Here is a 24024-nt window from a genome sequence, read left to right as displayed (position 1 = left end):
CTGAAGAAAATGGTTTTGGGGGCACCTGGGTGGCTCAGTTAGGCACCTGCCTTCAGCTCAGGTCATGATCTCAGGGTCCTGTGATCGAGACCCACACTGGGGTCCCTGTTCAGCAGAAAGTCTGCTTCTCCTTCTCACTACCACCAACCCCACTTGTAATCATCCTCCCTCTCTAATAAAGAAAAAAAGAAAGAGAAAGAGAGAGAGAGAGAGAGAGAGAGAGAGAGAGAGAGAAAGAAAATAAATTATTTTGAATGAGGCGGTAAGGCAACCTTCTGACCTGCACAAGGCCACGGGACACCCTGACAAACAGCTCCAGGCATGGCAGTGGAAAGCAAATAAGCAGGATAGTCTCCAGGCTCCTAACAGGAAAAGCAAGGAGTGTCTGTCTAGAGTGAAGTTCCAGGTGTTGGAATAACATCAGAAAAAATTTCCTAAGGATCTAAAATTTGGTTTTCACTTACTTATCTCTAAATAAACACAGGGTGTGATTAAAATAGGGGAGAGGAAGTGGAGAGAAATTTAAGCTCAATTATTAACATCAAAAAAGGGTCTATGTTCTTTTTCAATTTTTGAAACTAAAGAGGTTTAACCATTTTCATCTGAACATTTATTCTTTAAAGAATATTATAAAATGTAAGGAATCTATTTTTCACTAAATAACCAAAATCATTTGATTCTAGGATTTTAAATCACAGGTAGGCAAGGCTGAATGCACATCAGAATCTCACAGAAGCTTTTGGACGAGGGCCTTGCCCAAGACTATCTAAATCACAATATCTTGGGTAAGGCCCAGGCCAGGTTTGCTTTTTTTTTTTTTTTTTTAAATCTGCTCCAGATGAAACTTATAGGTGGTAAGTAAAGAACCATCAATTTAGATCTTTTTTTTTTTTAAATTTTTATTTATGATAGTCACAGAGAGAGAGAGGCAGAGACACAGGCAGAGGGAGGAGCAGGCTCCATGCACCGGGAGCCCGACATGGGATTCGATCCCAGGTCTCCAGGATCGCGCCCTGGGCCAAAGGCAGGCGCCAAACCGCTGCGCCACCCAGGGATCCCCTTTTTTTTTTTTTTTAATATTTTATTTATTTATTCATGAGAGGCACAGAGAGAGAGAGGCAAAGACACAGGCAGAGAGAGAGAAGCAGGCTCCATGCAGGTAGCCCGACACGGGACTCAATCCCTGGTCTCCAGGATCACACCCTGGGCCAAAGGCAGGCGCCAAACAGCTGAGCCACCCAGGCATCCCCATCAATTTAGATCTTTACCATACCACCAGTAGAGTAAATTATACTTTTCAAAGTAGTGTCAACATATATTTCATTTGATCTGAATCTTAAAACACAGTGAGAACCATAAGCATCAGAGCTAAAAATGTAGGAGGGAAAACATTAAAAGCACATAAGGCATTTTTATCTCATTTTTCAGGTCTCTCACTTAAAAAAATCAATGGTTGAGTTAGCCTAAGAAACCCATTTGTATGGCACCTATAGCTTACCCATAACATTTCATGGTCAAGAATCTTTATTACAAATATTAATTCTATAGTAGTTTATTTATAAAACTCAAAAGATTTTACTCAAAGCACAGAACTTTTGCTGTTTCCTAAATATATAATTACACAACATTCACACTGTAAAGCCAGTACATTGTGCATACAGAGCTAATACCATGAAATGCTTCTGTTTACACAGGGTTCAGGCCAGATCAATTTTTAACTGATTTCTGAAATAACTGGCATTTCTCACAATGTGAGATTCTTCCTTTTGGTTTTATATGACAAGTGATGATGTCACACTCTGTAAAAGGTATCTTTCAGAGTATGTGACCATGCACTTGGCAGCTAGATTGTGGAAGGTCCGTGCCACATGTTTATGGACACGTTTTTCAGTTCTGTACACTTGGATGCCACATGTGTTTGCCTGGGCTACGGATGCAGTGCAGCTCATGTTAGACACGTACCATGCAGGCAGGTGTTATGTTTACCTTTTTAAATAAAGCAAACAAGATAATACTTTAAGCAGACCAAACTTCCTTATGCACAAAAAAAAGGCTTAAAAATATATAATCCCAACCCCCAACTTGGACCTAAAACTATGACACAAGCCAAGGTCTTTTAATCTAGAACCCATCAGGACCCACAGTCTGAATGGCAAACTGTGGAAGAGTAAATAATATAAAATTAACCAGAACCTGACTCTGGGAAGAGAAGGTTCAAGTCAGAAAACACAGTAACATTACTAAGACATCTGCCTCTAATAAATGGTAACTTTGAGCAGGGAAATAAAGCTGTACCCACAGAGATTTGGAGAAAACTGCAGAAACAAGCACATTAATAGATTTTCTGGGAAAAATTGGAAACAAAAGCAAGGAGTTATCAATTCATAAGAAACTGTAATAGCAAATTTAGATAAACCAAAGAGAATTTCTGATTTATGTCCTTTTGGACTATTTTACAAATGTATTATGGCCGAGGTTGCACAATCTGTACAAGAAGGAGTAATCCTTTTAAAAGTTTTCAAAGAGAAAATATTTAAACATATTATACACATAATACTACAATCACAGTTCTGGTGGCTGCCTATTTCCTACATTCCCTAAGAGACTCCTTTGTAAGAGGAAGCATGCCGAAATATTTCTTCATCATGCTAAAGCAGAGCAAGGAACAGACTGCCTTAAGGAATTCAATGTGGCTTCTAGTTAAACCACAACTCTTGGGTTGAATATGCCAAGATTTCCAAAAACTGGCAAATTACACAAACTATAAGTTACACACAAATTAACAATAAAAAATGTCTCAATTTATGTTTTACCAATCTACTTTTTCACAAGACAAGGCAATGCCTTTCAGATAGACCAGCTAGTCATTTTTAAATTCATACTGTATTTTGAGATGCTCTTCACATGTAGTAGTTAGGTCAAATAATGGAATAAAGATGCTTAAGAACACAATTTTAAGATATGTCCACATTCTTCAACAGCTCTTAAAGCATTACTGAACCAGAAAAAAGTATTTAAGTAATAAAAGCAAATTATAAATCTATAACTAAAAGGAAAATAAAAGCAAACTACATTTAGTTCTTGTTTGGAGGGCAGAAGGAATGATATGGATATTAACTCTGAGTATTAAGGGAAGACACTAGTGCATCCTATAACAAAATGACAAAATAGAATCCACGGCAACAATGCACAGTCTCATATTGATAAAAGGTATAGCACATCATGTTAAATAAAAGTGTATATACCTCAGCTTAAAATAACATATAATAAGCAAAAGTTGATTAAAATACAAAATTCATATTAGAGTAGAAAATTAACATAATTCCCTTAGAAAATAACATCAGAATGAAAACATGACACAAAGGAACAAAATACATAATTAACAACCTTAATTATGTATATGTATAAAAACTTTGTACATGCTTTAAATACAAATATTTTAAGGGAATAGTCACCAAAAATCACTACATATTAAACCACCCAGAAAATCTAAAAACACTTTCCAAAACAAAAACCAGATTATAGTGTACATTACTGACTGAAATGTACTAAAATTAGAAGTTAAAAACCAAATAGGAAAAATCAATCTATCCAGTTTTAATTTAAAAAGAAAAAAAGAACCTTGGAGTTAAACAAGAAACAAAACAGTAAAGATAAATTTCAGCAATGACAGCAGAGTGAAATCCCCAGGATGTTACCAGAGATTGCAGGAGAGGGCAACATACAGCTTTAAATACTGGAAATCATAACAATAAAGAAAAAAGCTTTCAATTCAAGACGGTAAAAAAAAAGAAAAGGGAAACTGAAGGATCCTGGAAAAAATTAGTAACAATGAAAGAAAAAATAATGACATAGAGAATAGAAGTGCAGTTAATCCATAAAATCAAAGTCTGATTCTTTGAAAATAATAGACAATCCTGAACCAAGTGTCAATGTTAGGGATTAGTGCACTCTAAGACACATAAAATTGAACCAAAGTTCCCTAATTCAGCAACATCTGATAATTTAGTAATAGATCAGTATTAATCCTTGTCCCTACTAATGCTACTACATATTTGTGAAAAATCACTGACTGATTCTGGCATAATAAATTAACACTACATTAGCACAAAGACTACTGTCCACTTGTTTTTTAAAGGAATTCTGTATTTATCTCAACTACACAATTACACAAAATTGAAAGAAATACAGAGTTACCCATAAACTCCACCCAATTCATACTTTACCAACCATTTATCGAACTGGTAAGCATCCTTCCAGACACTTTCCTTTTCCCTTTTTAAAAGTGTTATTAGGCAATATTTGTAAGGGAAAAAAAGAACATTAGAGTGCATACCTATGTACCTACCACCCAAGTCAGGAAATAAATAACACTAATACAAATGAAACCCTCCCTCTAGATATGCCTGCCCTTCTGAAGTAACTATTTTGACCTCATGCATTCTTCAGTACTTTACTACATGTCCATTTACCCCTAAACAATATAACACTGTTTATTTGTTTCAAACTTTTATATAAGTGTTTAATACTATAAGTACTCTCTTACCAATTTCCTTTTCTTAAACATTCTGTTTGTGAACTCCAGCCATGATGACATACAAAGTTCATTAATTTTCACCAATTTCATTGTATGAATATCAAACAAGTATTCCCCTACTGATGAATACACAATAATGCTGTTAAAAACATTCTTTTGAGTGACGCCTGGGTGGCTCAGCAGTTGGGCATCTGCTTTCGGCGCCGGGGGGAATCCTGGAGACCCAGGATTGAGTCCCACATTGGGCTCCTTGCATGGAGCCTGCTTCTCCCTCTGCCTGTGTCTCTACCCCCGCCCCCCCTGTGTGTCTCATGAGTAAATAAATAAAATCTTAAAAAAAAAAAAATTCTTTGAGGGAAGCCTGGGTGGCTCAGTGGTTGAGCATCCACCTTTGGCTCAGGTCATGATCCCAGTGTCCTGTGATCAAGTCCTGCATCGGGTTCCCCACAGGGGGCCTGCTTCTCCCTCTGCCTCTCTCTCTCTCTCATGAATAAACAAAATCTTAAAAAAAAATTATTTGAAAATCTGTGTACATGAGTGAGAGCATCTCTAGGGTGTGTACACAGGAAGAGAACTGCTGGGTCTCAGGGTTGTGTAAATCTTTAACTTTAGTAGACACTGACAAACTGTCTTCTGTATACTACAAGAGTTCCCGATGATCTATAGTCTTTTTTTTTTTAATTTTTATTTATTTATGATAGTCACACAGAGAGAGAGAGAGAGAGGCAGAGACATAGGCAGAGGGAGAAGCGGGCTCCATGCACCGGGAGCCCGATGTGGGATTCGATCCCTGGTCTCCAGGATCGCACCCTGGGCCAAAGGCAGGCGCCAAACCGCTGCACCACCCAGGGATCCCCCCGATGATCTATATAGTCTTACCTACACTTGGATTTGTCTGACTTTAGTTCTTCCCAACGTGAAAAGTATGAAACAGTATCTGATCTTGGTTTTATCTACCCTGATTATTAGTGAAGTCGAACATCATTTTCACCTTCAGACATTTGTTTCCTCTTCTGTTAATTCTTGGCTTCCTTTTCTGATTAGACCTGCTCCACTCATCAAAAATCTCTGACTCAAATATTCTAATGAAATGTTTTAGTGAAGCCTTGTTATTTATAGTAGGCAGGAACCATTCAATAACCCTTTCTTTTCCAGAACAGTCTAACATGAAAAGCAGTGTCTTGGTTTACAGAATATTCAATATAAAAATCATCACTCTTCAATGTGCTCTTCAACGTGTGTCTTTCATCTTCTGTAACATGCACTTCAAATGATGAGAAGCCAAATGGAAGAGTGCTATCTATGAAGATATCACATACATGTAGTATTAAGACACACTGTTCCAAGATTAAACTAAAAGTTATAGAAGCTGACCACACCTTCAACTTAACAAATCCTTAAAAATTATTAATAAATTCCTATATGACCTTCAAAACAGATACAATCCCAAGGGACAAAGCTGACACAAGCTGAAAAGCAGTAAACACTTCCACCCCAAGTAGATAATTCATGACAAGACAGAACACAATCATGTGTTGGACTGAAGACGGGGTAGTTGGGAATGCCAGGGGCTACCAAGATTCTGGAATCCACCATTCAGCAGGTGTCTGTATGTCTTGTACAATGAGATAGACAGTAAACATGATAACCTGGGATGTGATACCTCTATCTGATCCAATTCTATTCCATGGATGAGGAAATAAAGCAGAAATCAAGTGTACTCTTCAAGGTCACAATTAATAAATGATTCCCATGACCAAATTCTTCATAATGAACTGTAATATTCATAGTACCCTTCCAATATGAGTCTCAATGACTGTTAAAGGATATGCATAGGAAAAAGCTGATGAGGGGTGCTACCAGAAGAATCTAAGAAAATAGGAAATGTTCTCAGACCTGCAAAAGAATTATAATAAGTACATGATGGTTACCTTAAATGATAACTTACTCACTTTTCTCTGTGCTGACAAATATATTTTAGACATTTGCCATCTAAAGAGTAAAACAAACTGAGTGCCAGCTGTAGGCATATATGGTATTCATGAAACCCAATCTGTTAATTAAGATGCATTTAAGAAAGTCCCTTAAAAAATTATTTTCAGATAAACAACAACCAATTTGACCAACTATGCTCTAGCTGGTGGAATTCAAGTGGGCAAATACTGGAAGAAGGTTACCTACCTACTGCAGGTGCATCATACTCATCACCAAGCAGAATTTCTGGAGCAGAATATGCAAGAGATCCACAGCTTGTGGTGAGCTTCTTCCCTGGTTGAAATTTGTTGCTGAAACCAAAGTCTGTCAATTTTACAAGACCTTGTTTTTCAAAGAAGACCACATTCTCTGGTTTTAAGTCTCTGTGAACTACATGGAGTTTATGGCAATAAGATATAGCATGAACAATCTGAGCAAAGTACTTCTTAGCCAAATCTTCATTAAGTCCCTCTTCGTGTTTCATTATGTAATCGAACATATCTCCTCCATCCCCAAGTTCTAGAATAAGATATAGTTTGGTCTGAGTGTCAATAACTTCATAAAGGCGTACAATGTTGGGATGCTGCACTAGTTTCATGCATCTCACTTCTTGGAAAAGATGGCCAGTAGCTAAAGTGTCCAATTTTGTCTTGTCAATAACTTTTACTGCTACTTTTTCACCTGTAAAGACATGCCTGGCAAGTTTAACCACTGCAAAATGACCTCGACCCAAGGTTTTATCCAGATCATATAATCCAGCAATCTTTCCATCATATCCTCGCTTGAATCCTGCCATGCTGGTCCAACAGAAGGAAACAGATCTAGACTGTTTGAAATAGATCTTCTCATATAAGAGTATCTGGCGAAAATAAGGAATTCATTTTCAATGTCGTCATGAACATCTACAAAACAAGAGGAGAAATAAAATTAAGGTTCTGTAGCTTTTTCTTTTATAGCTTTCTCTTTTTTAAGAGAAGCCTGCAGTAAACAGAGACATAAAATGAGTAAGGGCCATTATAAGAACCTATTTATATATTTTGGGTTTATGTTACAAAGGTTGAGAATTTAAATGCCATATTAAATTTTGCAAGCTGAAAAAAATTAGTTGAAACAAGTTTTTGGTGATGTCAAATAAAAAAGCTGGCAAGTCTGATAAACTACGTTTAAAAAAATTTTTTCCAAAAGTAATTTCAATTAGTGTCTTAAAAAGTAAGTCAAGAATTGGCAAAAAGGGAAAAACAGAATAAACATTTGGACAGAAACCCAACAACTTTTTCCTGTTATTCCAAAGCTAGCACTATTTCCTTTAAGTACAAAGTCCTTTAATGAAGCCTCCTCTAACTCTCCCAGCTGAAATTACCTTCCCTACTCCACATCTCCCCAGCAGTTCAGGACATCCGTGTGGTCTTATTCCATAGGTTTTTGTATATACCATCCCCATCTTAAGACTGCGAGGGTCCTGAGGACTCTAAAATTCTATTTTTTTTCCTTCTACCCTCCCCTGAAGAGTGTTTTAGATATAACAAGTAATCAACAGTTTATTAAATTTTGAAATTCAACCTCTTTTTATTTTTATTTTTTTTTATTTTTTTTTTATTTTATTTATTTATGATAGTCACAGAGAGAGAGAGAGAGGCAGAGACACAGGCAGAGGGAGAAGCAGGCTCCATGCACCGGGAGCCTGATGTGGGATTCGATCCCGGGTCTCCAGGATCGTGCCCTGGGCCAAAGGCAGGCGCCAAACCACTGCGCCACCCAGGGATCCCTTCAACCTCTTTTTAAAATGCTTACAGGGGAATTTTTTGCTCTTGTGTCACTAGTGCCTAGAACAATATCTGACACACAGTAGTTGCTTAATAAATGTTTGCAGACTGGTACTCAATCTTTGTACTTATCAGTTATGCTTATCTGTATTACAGTTTTCCAACTCTCAAACATAACCCACCATGATCTGACTAAATTTCAAACACAAGCATGCATGCATTCTTAAACCACTTTAAAGACCATTTGGTTTTAAAGACCATATCTCATATAGCATTTAAAATTCTAAACCTTTATAAACTCTAAATACAGAAACAGACTTTTATAAATGACCCTCAGAAAAACAAATGTAGGGATCCCTGGGTGGCGCAGTGGTTTGGCGCCTGCCTTTGGCCCAGGGCGCGATCCTGGAGACCCGTGATCGAATCCCACATCCGGCTCCCAGTGCATGGAGCCTGCTTCTCCCTCTGCCTGTGTCTCTGCCTCTCTCTCTCTCTCTCTCTGTGTGTGACTATCATAAATAAATAAAAATTTAAAAAAAAAAAAAAAAAGAAAAACAAATGTATAAAATTATACAAATTTTAAATTTAAGACATCACTTTAAATTTCACAAATTCAACTCTCGCTATTACTTTTTCTGACCCAAATTTAGTAGAATTATAGCAAAATTCAAAGAGGAATACAGCCACTTCCCAAGACTAGCTTTGTCCTATGAGTGTATACCCTCCCCTCCATGAAACATTTTCTAATATATTTTTCCAGTTGTTTTATTAAGTACTTTTTATCTACTGCCACTTAGATGAAAAATACCCCCCAAAAGTAAATTGTACATAAAATGAGGAGTGTTTTAAATTTTAAAGCACATGCATTACATTTCGTTAGATCTCATTTTTGCTTAAAGGAACAGAAGAAAAACTGACATTTATTAAAAGCCTACTATATGTATTTGTGCAAAATGAATCAAAGTGCTACAACTAAGATTCAAACTGAATTTTTATTTCAAAGCCCATCTTCTTTATAAATATTTAACCACTCTAAATGATGTTACATTTAGGATAATATCTGGAGAGTTAAAGTACCAACAATAAAAGAGGCATAAAGTTATTCTCACATGCAAATTAAAATGATCTCAAACACATATCTGGGGTCACCTCAAAATACATACATATATATATATACACACACACACACACACAGAGCACGTGCACACATGTGTGCGCGTGCTTAAAGAGCCAACGTTAGTATGTTTATTAATTTTTTTACATTTTAGTAATTACTGTAAATATAAACTACCATTCACTAAGTATAATATGCCATTTATATACCAAGTGCTTTATATTATCCTCATTTAATCCTTACAATTGCCCTCAGAGATAAGGATTATTAGCCCCATTTTAGGGCAAAGAAATGGTTAAGTCACTTGGCGCTGGCTAACAGGGCAGAGTGTAAAAGATATAGGATTTAAACCTAGGGCTACCTAACCTCAAAATCTGTGCTTTTAACAACTATGCTATACTGTTTCTGCAAACCAATTTCAAAACCAAACTAAATTAATCCTGTTTCTCAAAGATTTTTAAAACAAGAAACCAGTACTATGTACAGGTATTGGAGAAAAAGCAAATTTCTTCCATACTGTGTATTATCTATCTTGTCATCTGAGCTAATAATTTTTAATGGGATTAACAGGAAAATCAGAGTGGCAAGATATTGCTTTATTTGAAGAATAGTTCCCCAAAAGAAAATTTAATTCAGGCATATTTTATTTTCAAAAATAGAAACTCTAAGCTAATTCCAGGGAGCAGAAAACTATCTTTAAATCTTAATTTTGATTAATTATAAGGGCAGTGATTAGTTTTAAAATTCTACCTGAGTCTATGTTTCTGTTGTACAAGCTTGCAAACGCAACTTAAGCTTTCAGAACAATTTCAAGCCACCCCCAAGTATTAAAATATTTTGTTTTTTTCATCTATCACTTTAGTTTAGACAGATTTTTATAAAGTGGCATATAAATCAGATTTTAGAAATAAATCTCAATTTAATTAAATTAATTAGGTTTTGAATCCACTAGCAAGTTGATGGGAAAGAATCAAAGGAGGTCTCTTCACAATGAGACTACCCTAGAGTCAAATAATAATCACTTTCACTATCAAGAAATTTACTCTTTTTGTACTTTGTTTTGTACACATATCCCTTTCCAGGGTCTATGAAACTATAATTATACACTAAAAACAGGACATTATGATTAACTGAAGGTGAGAAGGAAAAAGATCCTTGTTACTGAACATCTTTTCAAGTAAGAGTCCACTAAGCAATCCTACCATCAAGTGCATTTTGTGTTAGCATAAGAAATAACTAAATTTTTTTATCTTTGAGGATCTTCAGTCACTTTAAACAACAATGTCAAATTCTAAGATGTGGCTTACATAAAGTACAGGTGACTCTGCAATGGCTCCAGCACATACCCTGCAAACCACATACTGAATAATCCTTGTTACCACTGTGTTTTGTTAGTTGCTTCTTTTTCCTAAAAGAAAATACAGGAGGAGATTTTAGTTTAGTTCTATTCAACTGCTTAAAGTCAAAATATACACCCTAAGGCTGGATCCAGACAAACATATAAAAATGGTAAATTTGTCCTTAATGACCCAGTCTCCTCTCCCATCATCTTTCTTCCTCTGTGAATTACAACCCACTCAAACAATCGTGAGTGAACAGGAATTTCACAGTGAACAGATACACAGAGATTGTTCCAGGTGGCCCAGTCAGACCATTCCACTAGGTGGAGGAGGAAACAATAATCATGAACAACAGTGAATTGACCGTTTTCTAAATGCTTTCTGGGTAATAGACACCAAATACACATTTTGTGGACCATCACTAGGAGCCTGCAAGCTAGGCACAATGGGGCTCGACTTGCCAGATCAGCAGCAGTGGGCAACTCCAATCCTGCCTAGCCTAGTTTCCAAGCCTAGCGTGCCTGTAGGAACCCTTGACAGCTCGTGAAACACTCACTCCCACAGCCAAGGAGGGCAACCTTTACAACACACAACCTTCTAGCAAGTCAGCAGAAATCAATCATAAGGGCCAGCATCTGAGAACACATAAAGCAGAAGATTCCAATTCAATAGTAAAAAAAGAAACTATCACTACAAACAGAGAATGTGAACAGATCACTGATATATAAGTCTGGCATGGTGAGAATACTGTGAGAATAAAGGCTTTATGGTCCTTTCCACAACACTGAAATGTCCCACAAATACTGAAAGGCCTAAACATTCACACTAGGCCGAGGCAATTTACACAACACACTAAAGGTGAGCATCCAGGTAATCATTAAGCTCACAAACAGGGCCAGGTCATGGGCACAGGCCCACATCTAGAGACAGGTGAACCCTGGACGCTTACCTACTCATTCAGTAGCAAGTGGGATATGGTAGCTCCTGACATTAGCCTTGCTTGCTTCTCTCCTTCTACCACTCAGTCTCTAGGCAAGGCAGTGTGGTAGTCCGGTGCGGGTGAGCACTGGCTCTGAGCACCAGTGACTGGATATGAATCCCACTCCACCTATCACTAGCCACGGGACCTCAACAAAACTCGACTCTACGATCCGTTTCCTCATTAGAAAATGTTAGTAGTAAGGATACAACTTCATAGGTCGTGGTGAAAATTAAATGAGCTAGTATAAGTGTTTAGAATTAAGCCGGGCAGAGAATAAACAGTAAACACTGGTTACCACCATCATTGTTAAAATGATGGCATTCTCTCTCATGCAGGTAGAAACTCTTCCACCCTACTTCAAGAGAATGAATTTACTGATCTGTTCAGTTTCCTAAAATGTATTAAATTGAAAATGACTGAGGTATGACTGTTACATAAAGAAAATACTATCTCTAGTTGGGCATCAAAGCATGATGATTTTTCTTTCCTTTTTTTTTTTTTTTTTTAAGATTTTATTTATTCATGAGAGACACAGAGAGAGAGAGGCAGAGACACAGGCAGAGGGAGAAGCAGGCTCCATGCAGGGAGCCCCATGTGGGACTCGATTCTCCCTGGACTCCAGGATCACGCCCTGAGCCGAAGGCAGGGACCAAACCGCTGAGCCACCCAGGAATCCCCCTGATGATTTTTCAATAAAACATCCCACAAAAGCTAAGTATTTGCTTTTAAAATTATATCAAGATGACCTTCTTTCAAATCTACCTTTTTAAAAAGAACTAAATGTTCCTTCACATTTTTTCCTTCTAAAAGTAATACATTCTTACAGAAAATCCGGAAAATACAGACTAGAAGTAGAAAGAATAAAAAGGCATCCATAGCCCTACCACTGATGATAAAAACTATCAGTATTTTGGCGATCTTTCTGCAAATATTTACATACAGCTTCTTCTTTATTCTGTTTTACAAAGATGTGATCATTCTATTTATAACTTTATCTACATTCTATAGATAACTTTAACTTTTTGACATAAAAGTTATGTCATAAAAGTCATAAAAGTGACATAAAAAGTCACTTCTAGTCTTTTTTTGCCTGATGTATTACTTTCATTCGTTTTAGTATTTTATTTCTATGATGGAGTTATGAAAGAAATACCTGTACAATATAGGAAAATATACAATTAGAACATATAAACTGGCAAAAAGAGAGAAATTTTTTTCAAAACATCAATTTTTCTACTCTCTGGGACAATCTCTGTTAACAGTTTGGTACACAGCCTTTCCAATTATTTTCTACATGTAATATATGCTCAGACACAACTTTTTAAATAAAATGTAATATATGCAAACATAGGAACAGAAAGAGAAACAGGTCTATAACATTTTAAAAGTAATTCTCTCTACAAAACAAGTCGATACGAATTCACTTTAGAAAATTTGGAAAATGTAGAAAAGCACAATCTGGGGGTAGGGATAGAGAAATCACCTGTAATTTCATCTAAGCTAACCTCTCTTCAGCTATGAATACATATCCTTTATACCTACATTTCTTTACAAAGCTAAGATACTGAATATGAAGTTTGATACTACTTTTTCCTCTACTTTATATAATGAACATTTTCCCATGCACTTGCTTGCATATCAGTATTTTTAATGGCTACATAACAAATATGACATCTTTTAAAACAGCAAAACCACTAAATTAGGCTATTCTAAAGTAGTCACACAAGCACATAACTAGGCTGGACCTAAATGAAACCAGCCAACTAGTCAAAAGTGTTTATAATATGGAAATTCATGTTTGAGAAACAACTCCCAGTATATGTTGCAAGAATATACTGATATCCTCCCAACTAAAGAGAAGCAAACTGAAGTGTACGGGTGTGGCTGGAGAAGAGGAAGGAAGAGTGGGTGGCCCTACACACATTTTGCAAGCTGCTGAAAACATTTGTAGAACCAGCCTCTGTTAAATCTACTGTCAATTTGAAATTCACCCTGTTATTCTTCTCGAAATTCACTTTCAGATTTTCACTGACATCACCACCACTGCAGTGTAGTCTGTGTATCAAACAAATGTCTCCTACTCACATCTTTGGGGAGGACAAAACAGAATACTGAACAAAGGTAGCTCTGCATGCCCAATCCACAGCATGAGAAAGTAGAGGAATGGAACAAAAAGGGCCATGTGTTTTCCTACATTTTATTTGGGATATTATAAATTTCCTCCTAAAATCGGACCACCAATATTTAAAATATGTAAAACCTCTCCCAAAATTAAGTGCTTTTAAAAAAAAATCTGTGCTAATGAATGCTCTCGAGGACTTTTTGCAAAGACACACTAAAACTGCATTTAAGCTTCTTACATATGGAAATATTCTGGTTATCTTTTACAAATACCAAAAATGCAAACTGTAATTTTTACTCATGGAAAATGCTAAACTGCATGCTGATAGAAAAACTAAGTGGAGGAATTAACACTGTCTCAGTGAATACTACCACCCCGATCTTACTGCTGAAATTTCAGATACCATAACAAAAATGGCATAGGATGAAAGGAAGACAGTAGACTAAATCCTCCGAGAATATCAACAACCTCCTGGTCAAGCAAAATAAACACAATCCTACATGCAGTTGCCACTGCTGTTCCCTTTATCCAAAATAAACAATATTCTACATTTCTAGAATAGCACTCCTCTTCCTGGGAGTTACCAATATAAGCCATAAATCAAAGATGAAGAAACCACAAATAGGCCAAGAGGTCCTAAGTTATGGAAGGATCAGAGTTTTTCACTGGATTGGCTGGATATTACAGTGTAGTTATCATATACTATTATGTGGTTATCAGGCTGCACTCACTGGATGGATTCAAGATTGGAAATTACAAATTAAAAGGTTAAATTCTTAAAAAAAAAAAAGATTTATCTACTCATGAGAGACAGAGAGAGAGAGAGAGAGAGAGAGGCAGAGACACAAGCAGAGGGAAAAGCAGGTTCCATGCAGGGAGCCCGAGGCGGGACTCGATCCAGATTCTAGGATCATGCCCTGAGCTGAATGAAGGCAGACGCTCAACAATGAGCCACTCAGGCATCCTGGTTAAATTATTTCTTATGAGAAATGTCCAAATAGGCAAAATTGTACCTCCAAATGTCTAGGAAAGTATTTTCCAAGGGAAGGTAACTTCCTACTCAAGTATATTCTGCAAGTACTCTTCCAAGCACTCAATTTTAATGGACGGGGAGCAACCAAAGTGACCAGGAATGGCAGGCTGAAAGGACTGTTCGGCTCTTCAGACAGCGACTGGGTCACAGATGTAGATCAATCTCATGAAGCGTTGGTTTACATAATCCTTATTTTCTCTAAGTGAAACTAGCAATGGTCCAGGATATATCAAGGAATTTTAATGTATCCAGGAGTCAGGCGATTTATTAACTGATGTAGAGTAGTACTAATTATTTGTAAAGAGAAAGAGGTTAACATCCAAACCACACAATCAGGACCAGCAGTGCAGATGATAAGTTTAAATTCCTAAACAGAATCTGCCTCTTGTTAAAATGATAAAAAATGCTAAATGTGTCACCATTTCTGATGACAGCCTGGTATAACACACGCATGTAATAATGACTTGAGCAAAAGCAGGTATGTAAAAGTTACTCCAAAATAAATAAAGCTAATCCACAATTACTCTTTGTTGCCAGGAAGACAAGAGAAATTGGAAGTTTGGAGAATTCAAAAACTTAATAATCTAAATCTTTTATTTATTTATTTATTTATTTATTTATTTATTTATTTAATTAATAAATTTATTTTTTATTGGTGTTCAATTTACCAACATACGGAATAACACCCAGTGCTCATCCCGTCAAGTGCCCCCCAATAATCTAAATCTTTCTTCCAAACTTTTATTAAAATGCTATCAGTACTCATTTTCACTCCCCGTCTTTTCTTTCCCTGCTGATTTGTGATGAAGATGGTCATTAAAAAATGGTCAAAAAAGAATACTGGAACAGAAGAAAAATAATAAATCTATAAACAAAAATACAATACTTAACATTACATTGACTTTGACTTAAAAGGCTACATCATTTGAGATTCTCATATTGTTAAGACTAAAATTATCTGATTTCTAAAAATTTCTGAAATTTCTGAAAAGCAATGTGGCAATATATACATCAAGAGCCTTAAAATACTCACCTTGATTTAATAATCTCATTACTAGATTTGTATCTTGAAGAAATAAAGTTGTTGAAAATTTTTACACTCAACAATGTTCAGTGATATCTATATGTACAAAAAAATAGAAATAATCTAAAGGTCTGCAAAAGAAAACAATTAAATCACAGTACACCTAACATTAACACTATGCAGTCATATTTTGAGGCTATTTAATCTCCTGGGGAAATTCTCACAATAAAATGTTAAGTTAAAAAATTCATATACCAAATTTCATGGCATGATCTCAATTTTTAAAAAAGCATTTAATTTGTCTGCATATATATTTTAAAAATACCAAACTGTTAAGTTGGTAAGATTATAGAATTTTTTTTTCTCTTTATGCTTTCCTGTTCTTTTCAAATTTTTTGGCAGTGAATGTGTGCTGCTTTTACAATCTAAAACAGTTTATTAAAATTTTGACTCTTTTGTGTGTAATTTTCAATTTTCTGAGATCTATGAAAAGACTAATTTCCCTAAAAATATATCATCTAAAACCTATTTATGTCATCTTAATAAACAAGACACATTCAAGGAAATATTTTGCTTCCCATGAGGGACAAGGTATGCAATATTCCTTCAGACTGAGGAAGGAACAGGATCACCAAGTCTATTTTCATTAGCAAATATGTGAGCCTTAATTGTGTAGAAACACAACAGTCTCTGTCCTTTATAACCTTACAAATGTTATCTACATATAAAAAAATAAACAACTACACAGGTTAGCCTGGGTGAGGAGTGCCAAAGGAAGAGCAGAGGACACTAACAAGGCAGGATCCCCAAGAACAGGACAGCCCACAGACCAGAGCTTAGCCTTCAAGAGGGAGCAGTGGAACACCATACCTGAAAGTGGGGAGACAGAGGCAGCAGAGCATGCACATGGCTGGCTGGCTTTGGAAAGGAGAATATCAGTTTGGGTGAATTTATGATTTGGGGTAGACATGAGATAAGTTAGTACGGTTAAGAAGTTTGATCCTGAAAAATACCTAATGGCTTACCATCTAGGCAACTATGATGAACTCTTACTTTCTCAAAACTAATGGAAAACTTGCCATACTCAATAATTCACCACGAATCTATCCTTGAATTATACTTAAGTTCAATTAAGTGTCATTAGAGAGTTAAAAATGCACAGAAGCAGCTTCTAATCACAGAGCTGATAAGAGGTCTCAAAGAAAAAAAAACTTTTTAGGTAGTAACATAAATGCAACATAGAAATAAAGTCATTAGAGAATTTAAACCAATTTTAAAAAGTTCACTGTCCACTTTAAAGTTCCATAAAACACCAATTTTGTTTTGACTTAGATTAGACCTTTCTCATTATCACCCATGCTACTTTCCTAAAAACCTACTACAGACGTAAATAGGTTTATATAGAAATTAAGTCCAGTCTCCTAACAAAACTAGGTGACTGTCTCATTTCAAATTTTAAAAATGTCTTTCACTGCCACAACTGTTTACTTTAGAATTTCAGTTTTGTTTTAATGCAGGTCTCAAAAAGAGTGAACAAAGTAACAACTGGGAATCCATGTCCATACTGAACTCTATATTTGTTTAATCATTTATTCCCCCCAACCAGCAATACAATGGAAATATACCCACTTCACAGATGAGAAAGCAGGGACAAAGAGGACTTTGTCCCAGTCCTACACCCAGCTAAGAGCTGCCTGGTTTGGACTCCAGGTCCCACCGACTCCTGGGCCCTCCATTATTTCCTGCAACAATACACCTCCCTTTACCTAGGCCTGTCTTCTTTCCCAGGGAAAGAACAGCAATAAAATAAATCAATTTGGACATTTCTCACGTTCTTCCAGTGATGATATGCTATGCTAGTCACCTAGTCCAGCAATCGATTAAATGGAGGAAATTCCCTGGCACCACCGCTCACTTAATAAACATTATTAACAAACAACTCAATTAAAGACTTTTTGAAACTACTTTTTAAAAAAAGAAATTACAGGCAAATAACTATTCAAAAGACAGATATTTACTGATCATGTAAAAATGGAATGGCACCTTAAAAATAACTTCACCTTAGTGTTTACATACAATTTTGTGATGACAAAAACAGCCAGTAGCACAGAACAGCCAACGCCAAGCAAGTAATTCAGATAAATTTAGGGAGGTTCTATTTTCTGCATAAAAACTGTACCCTTTCCCCAACTGCAATTCTAATACACTTTGCAAATTACATTCTCTCCATTTGTTTCTGAAAAAGCCTTTTCCTTTACAGGAAGATTAGCAAATACACATAAAATAGGAGCACAAAGGACAAAATCAAGCCCTGAAACTAAGACTGTATGAATATTCTCATTCCAAATTTCTTTAGTAGCACTCATAATACTCTACACCAATAAAAAGAGAATTGTTTCACTTGCAGAAAATGAGGTAAAACAGAAAGCTAAACTTTACTTTTAAATTTAATCGCTCTGCTTTTGTCCACTAAATAGAAGGCTATTGAGGATTATGACTATTTTTAAAAAAGATCCATGAATACAGTACGTTCTAGCTTCATACTGTCTCCATGAATATTTGTTAGTACACGGTCCTAAATCTGAAATGAACTTTACATAAATAATTATACTATAAAACTTACATTATCTAAAATACAATTTCTCTAATAAAGAAAAAACAACATGGGTGAATATGTATTAAATCCAGTTCAATTTATGATTTGAACATTTTCCCCTAGCTACGCCATATAAAGACAATATAATGCCCTAAGAGGTGTGTACATAGAGGAGAGGGAATATTGGAGAAGAGCTGGGAGAGCGTGCTAAGATTCAGCATTTCATTTCAAACTACCACATGGTCAACCTTTCTTATTACCCTCACCATAGAGGTGCACTTTAAAAATGATCAAAGTTCATTTATTCAGCAGACATGAACAGCAGCATCAGAGTGCAGTAGAAAGAGTACCACAGGGCCTGGAGCCCAGCAAGTTACTCAACTTCTACAAAGAGGCACATCTTAATCTATAAAACAAAGATAATCACCACCTTAGATAGTTATTATGAAGGCAAGTGGGATAATACATATTAGCAAGATGTGAGTAGGCTCAAAATCATCTACCGTTTTCCCCCGAAATTTTCAGAACTGGCCTTCCTTCCAGGAGAGTCTGATATTTGAGAGGAGTTATATACTTAGTTTTCTACCTTATTTTGATATCTGCTAATAGGCCCATCAAGCTGCCCCTAAATGCCTCTACAAGACATACTAGGAAGATTCCTGCCACAAGATCTGTACAATCTCTTACAGAGACAGATATGCTAAATGAGTTGCTCTTTCTCCAAAACCTACCTTAGGGGAGTTCATAGGAGGTTATCTCGAAGAAATTCATTTTGTTTGAGCTAAGAATTGAAATTGACAATGATGGGGAAGACGCTTTTCAGCACACAGACCTGAGAGAGCTTAGTATGACTGGGATGATAATACAGAGCACAGGAGACGAGATCAAACAGGTAGGCAGGGACCACATACCCAAGGGGCCTTGTATTCCAAACAAACCAGCTGCGGTTCCTTAGGTCTGGTGAGCCCTTACCAGAGGGCTTCAGAGCCCAGCTAAAAGTTCACCTCCAGGAGGTGTCCTTCCCCACCCACACACATCCCTGCACACCAGCTCCCATACCTTCTCACAGCACCATTCCTTTCCCATCAGGGCCCTTATCACAACTGCAGTTAATATAATTACATGAGTAATAATCTGTGTCCCCACTCAAATAAATGATAACTTCAGTCTGTGTAAAGCCCATGTCCATTTTATTCTGCTCTGTATCCCAGGGCCTGCCATATATCTATATATTTTGAGTATAGTATCTACTCAAAATATATAGATACACATTATTAAATAAACAAACAAAAGCTGGCACTAAGAAGCCGAAGAAGGGCACGCCTGGGTAGCTCAGTCGGGTTAAGCGGGTTAAGCATCTGCCTTCAGCTCAGGTCAGGAGCCCAGGGTCCTGGGATCGAGCCCCACATCAGGCTCCCTGCCTCCCTGCTTGGCAGGGAGTCTGCTTCTCCCTCTCCGGGAGTCTGCTTCTCCCTCTCCGTCTCCCCACCCCTCACCTCCCTCATGCTCTCGCACTCTCTCTCTCTCTCTCTCTCTCAAATAAATAAACAAATAAAATCTAAAAAAAAATAAAAAAAAAAAAAAAAAAAAAAAAAGGCAGCAGCAGCCAAGGAAGAATCCTGAGCAGACAAATGGCAAGCAGAGATGACAGTTACACAAACCACTCTAACAGCAAAGTGAAGACCAGCCTGGCAGGGTAAGACTAGAGCTGGGGTACAGATAAAGAGACTACTGAAAATATCCCACTTAATGACCTAAATCACTTAGGCAGCCAGTATGTGGACAGTGATGATGAGAGGTAACGGACCAGACATGTTTAGGAAGTAGAATCTCAGACCTCAATGCCTGGGGGGCAAAGCAAAGAGGGAAATCCAGAATGATTCTAGCAAAGAGTGGTAGCAAGTGGTGCCATTCACTCAGACCAGAAATACAAAGGACAGGGACAAACATTATTGAGCATCTACTACATGCTAGGATCAAGTGAAAGATTGGCTTCTAGTTCCAAAATTCTATGATTGATAAACAGTTTAAATTTAGCCCACCTGTATTAAAATGGGCACAGTTTCTATTAATAGGCTGGTTAAATCAACAAAATAAGTTTAGATTTTTGAAGTTTCTTCATGAAGACACCACTTGGGTATACTAACTATGCATGAGGCCATCACACTGGTCGGGGGATGTTTAAATCAAGGAATTGGTCTCTGCCTTCAAAGAGCTGACAGTCTTTAAAGTTTGAGAAAAATAACTGCATTTCAACAAATGAGCAACTAATGCCCAGTGGGGTTATGATCTGACCATTTATAAGACCTGTAACCCACACTACTGGAGCACAGACTTCATAACCTACATTACATTTCCAGGCCAATATATGCATTTGAGGGGGTATGTATTTAAATAGACAGACCCAATCCTGCTTTGAGCCTGGAAGATACTGCAGAACTTAAAACATCACAGCACATAGCCTGTGACTGACTTTGAAGTAATTACTGAGTGCTACATCGCAGCACTTTGGAAGGTACCATAAAACAAGTAAGGAGAGAGAAAGACGCCTGATTTGTCATGGAAGAGGCTACCTGAGCAGAAGCCAAATGCTGGAGGTGCCAAAGCAGAGTCTCAGGAGGCTCTGGAAGCAGTAGAGAAATAAACGTTCAGGAAAGGTACAGCAGGGATCCTCTTTAGACAGGCTCCTCCCCTGCCACCAGCGAGAAATGGCTTCCCATGGGATATAAGGCCTCAACCCAAAGCAGACTTACAGAAAAAGGTATGAGGAAACCATCCAGTGTGAATAATCTAGCTCCAGATCATCCAGAGCAGCCAATATATGAAAAGAGCTCTTGTGAGGCTATTAAGTCTGAGAAATTTTACACTAGCTCTTTGCAAACAAAAACAAGATACCAAAACACTTCCCTCTCCATGCCCAGAGCTCCTGCCACTCCTCTCTCTTCCTGTTCATATTCTTTAAAAAAAAGAACAGCTGCACTGTCTTTACCTCCTCAACTCCCTTTCACCCACTTGGATCTAAGTTCTTCCTCCACTACTTAACCTTGTCTTCTCATCTTCCCTGAACTCTCTGAGCACTTTCCCCTTCTCTCTGCCTGGGAACCCTATCTGTATTAAGACCAGTCCATTGTCACCTCCTCCGTGAAGCATTCGCAAGTCAGATTGCTCCTTGCCACCATCTTTGTACTTCTGCGGGGTTTTGCCTATGCCTTACCACAGCATTCACTGGATCCTATCATCACTGCTTACTTCAGTGCCCCAATAGCCTGTGAGCTCCTAAAGGCAGTAATTGGTTTTTATTCATTTTTCTATTGCTACTCTTGAATCCAGGGTCCCAAAAACGGACACACAAAGGTACCATGAATAAACGATAACAGGCTAAGTTTATCTTCAAAACTGCTAGAATCTACTCAAGTAACTTCACTGACATTGCTCTAAGAATTTACCTGCACACACATACACTGAGAAGTACCTAAATTATGAATAATAGTTTTATTGGCTAACAATTCTATCTTCTGATTGTTAAGCAAACAGCGTGCATGCCGTTAAAAGAGGTCTTTAGAGTACCTCAACTATGTTTTTAAAATTCTGGCTGTGTAGAAAGTTCACTTGTGCTCTTTTCTTCCTGGGCCTAGTGGGGGAAGACATCACAGGGAAGACATCACACCTTCTTTATACCAGTACTTAGAACGATGACTGCTCAATTATCTCCAAAAATAAATAACTTTTTTCCATTTAGTTTCACTTTCTATATGACAGAAACACCCATGGTAAGGTTTAGATGAACATTATTTCCTGTGGCCAGTAAAAATGTCATGAGAGCCCTTCAACTTCAATAAAGACATATAAAAGCCTTCATTTGAGGATTATGGGATTAAATTTGAACATAAAGTCCCAATTTATATTTCTGTTCTAGAAAAATAAAAATTAGGATAACTTCTGAATTCTTGTATGTTTACTGCAGCAATACTGAAAACTTTAAGTAGTAAAGTATTAATGGGGCGAGAGCCATTTCTGTGCATAAAACGAAAACTGATTGTACAGATTTAAAAAATAGAAAGGTCACACTCAAAATTCCCTGCCTGGAAAATCTTGAAGATGTAAGAAAAGTTAGCCCTGGGCACTTAATTTTTCAGCTACTACACTGCTTCAATATGTGCCCTTGGGAATGTCATGTAATTTCTCTCATTTCTAGTTCTGTAAAATGGGAATGTCATCTGTTTTCCTAGTAGGGACAATAAGATAGTTGGAGAAAAGAATCAATACGTATTTTTTTTTTAAGGAAACTTGTCTAATTAGTATGCTTAAATCACCACTTGTACAGTACATTCTTCCTCAGGAATCCAATTCCAAAAGAAATATTTAAGCAGACATAGAAGACAGATTTCCTTAGGGGAATGATTTGATAAATATGGAAAGTCTTGTAATTATAAATTTAAAAACTGATTACATAAAACTTGACAGCTCCTAGCTTTAAAGTACACTAATAAACATTCTGATAAATTAGGTTGAGACACAGTGTCCCAACCCTGAACAAGGAACCCAAACTGAGGCAACTGATAGTTGACAGAAATTTGGTGAAAATTCAGCAGGACAGTCAACATTTGCAGTTCCATCAGTGGTAAACCACGCTTCCCCTTCAAAACTGATAAAATGTGAAACGCAATAAATCAGCTTTATCACCCATTCCTAAGGCTTTGAGAATGCACTCAATTTTTAAAAACATAAAAAAGTTAACCTGACAGTTTGAAAGGTCCTCTATCCTCAGACCTCTGTAGATTTAAGAATCCTCCTGCCAAATTCTCCCAAACACTGAGATGGAACCAATCCTCCCAAGAAGCAGTGGATCATCCCCGATTCAAGCGTCAGGAAGAGCACAGCTCCAGGACCCCCCCGCCCCCCCAGGTTGAGACTGTCACTTTCCTAGATCCCGAGTCCAAGTTAACGACAGGCTTTTGCAAAATGGTTCAGAAAGCAATCAACAGGCGATGACTCTGTAAAAGAACGGAGGTTTCCTGACGTGCAGGGAAAAACAACAACAAAACGGCAGGTCTCCCCCGGGAACGGCAGCGCTCCTCCTTCCCAGCCCGGTGCCCTTTCTCTACAGACAAGAGCCCCATTCTATTGTAAGGCTGCGGCTTCCCCGAGAAAGCCTGGCTGCGGCCAGATCTCCAGGTTGCTCTGGAGAAGGAAACACATCCCGGCGCACACCCCACGAGGGCACCGGGCGCGGGGAGCCGCGGGGAGCCGCGGGGGGCCCGGCCGGGCGCGGGGCCCGCTCGGGGCGGGGCGGGGCGCGGGGCGCGGGGCGCGGGGTGCGGGGCGCGGGCGCCTCCCGAGGTGCCGCAATCCGGCCGCGGCCGCAAGGGCAGGGCCTCCGGGAGCCCGCGGCCGCCGCAGTGCCAGTGCCAGTGCCAGTGCCAGTGCCAGTGCCAGTGCCGGCCCCGCGCCCCGCCGCCGCCCCGCCGCCAGGCCGCACGCCGCCGCCGCCCCAGCCCGCGTCCTCCGGGCCCAAGGCGCTGCGGCCGGCACGGGCAGC

The 24024-nt window shown here is 37.9% G+C and overlaps 1 protein-coding gene across 5 annotated transcripts in view; it reads right to left on the bottom strand.

The window, feature by feature from the left end:
• The window catches only part of SNRK (SNF related kinase), a 58464-nt gene that overhangs the window by 34115 nt on the left and 325 nt on the right, over positions 1-24024 (bottom strand). For 2 of the 5 annotated variants that reach the window (XM_072793557.1, XM_072793559.1), the window contains exons 2-3: positions 10696-10796; positions 6719-7413 (exon numbers count right to left, since the gene is read on the bottom strand). In XM_072793557.1, the coding sequence (XP_072649658.1) occupies positions 6719-7307 (589 nt within the window). In that variant the 5' untranslated portion in view covers positions 7308-7413; positions 10696-10796. Of the gene's footprint in view, positions 1-6718; positions 7414-10695; positions 10797-23223; positions 23480-24024 lie in introns of all 5 variants that reach the window. The other 3 variants (XM_072793558.1, XM_072793561.1, XM_072793560.1) reach the window with 3 other exon arrangements.

This window comes from Canis lupus, chromosome 22, assembly GCF_048164855.1.
Source record: "Canis lupus baileyi chromosome 22, mCanLup2.hap1, whole genome shotgun sequence".
Taxonomy (NCBI): Eukaryota; Metazoa; Chordata; class Mammalia; order Carnivora; family Canidae; genus Canis; species Canis lupus.
This window is presented reverse-complemented; position numbering and strand designations above follow the sequence as displayed.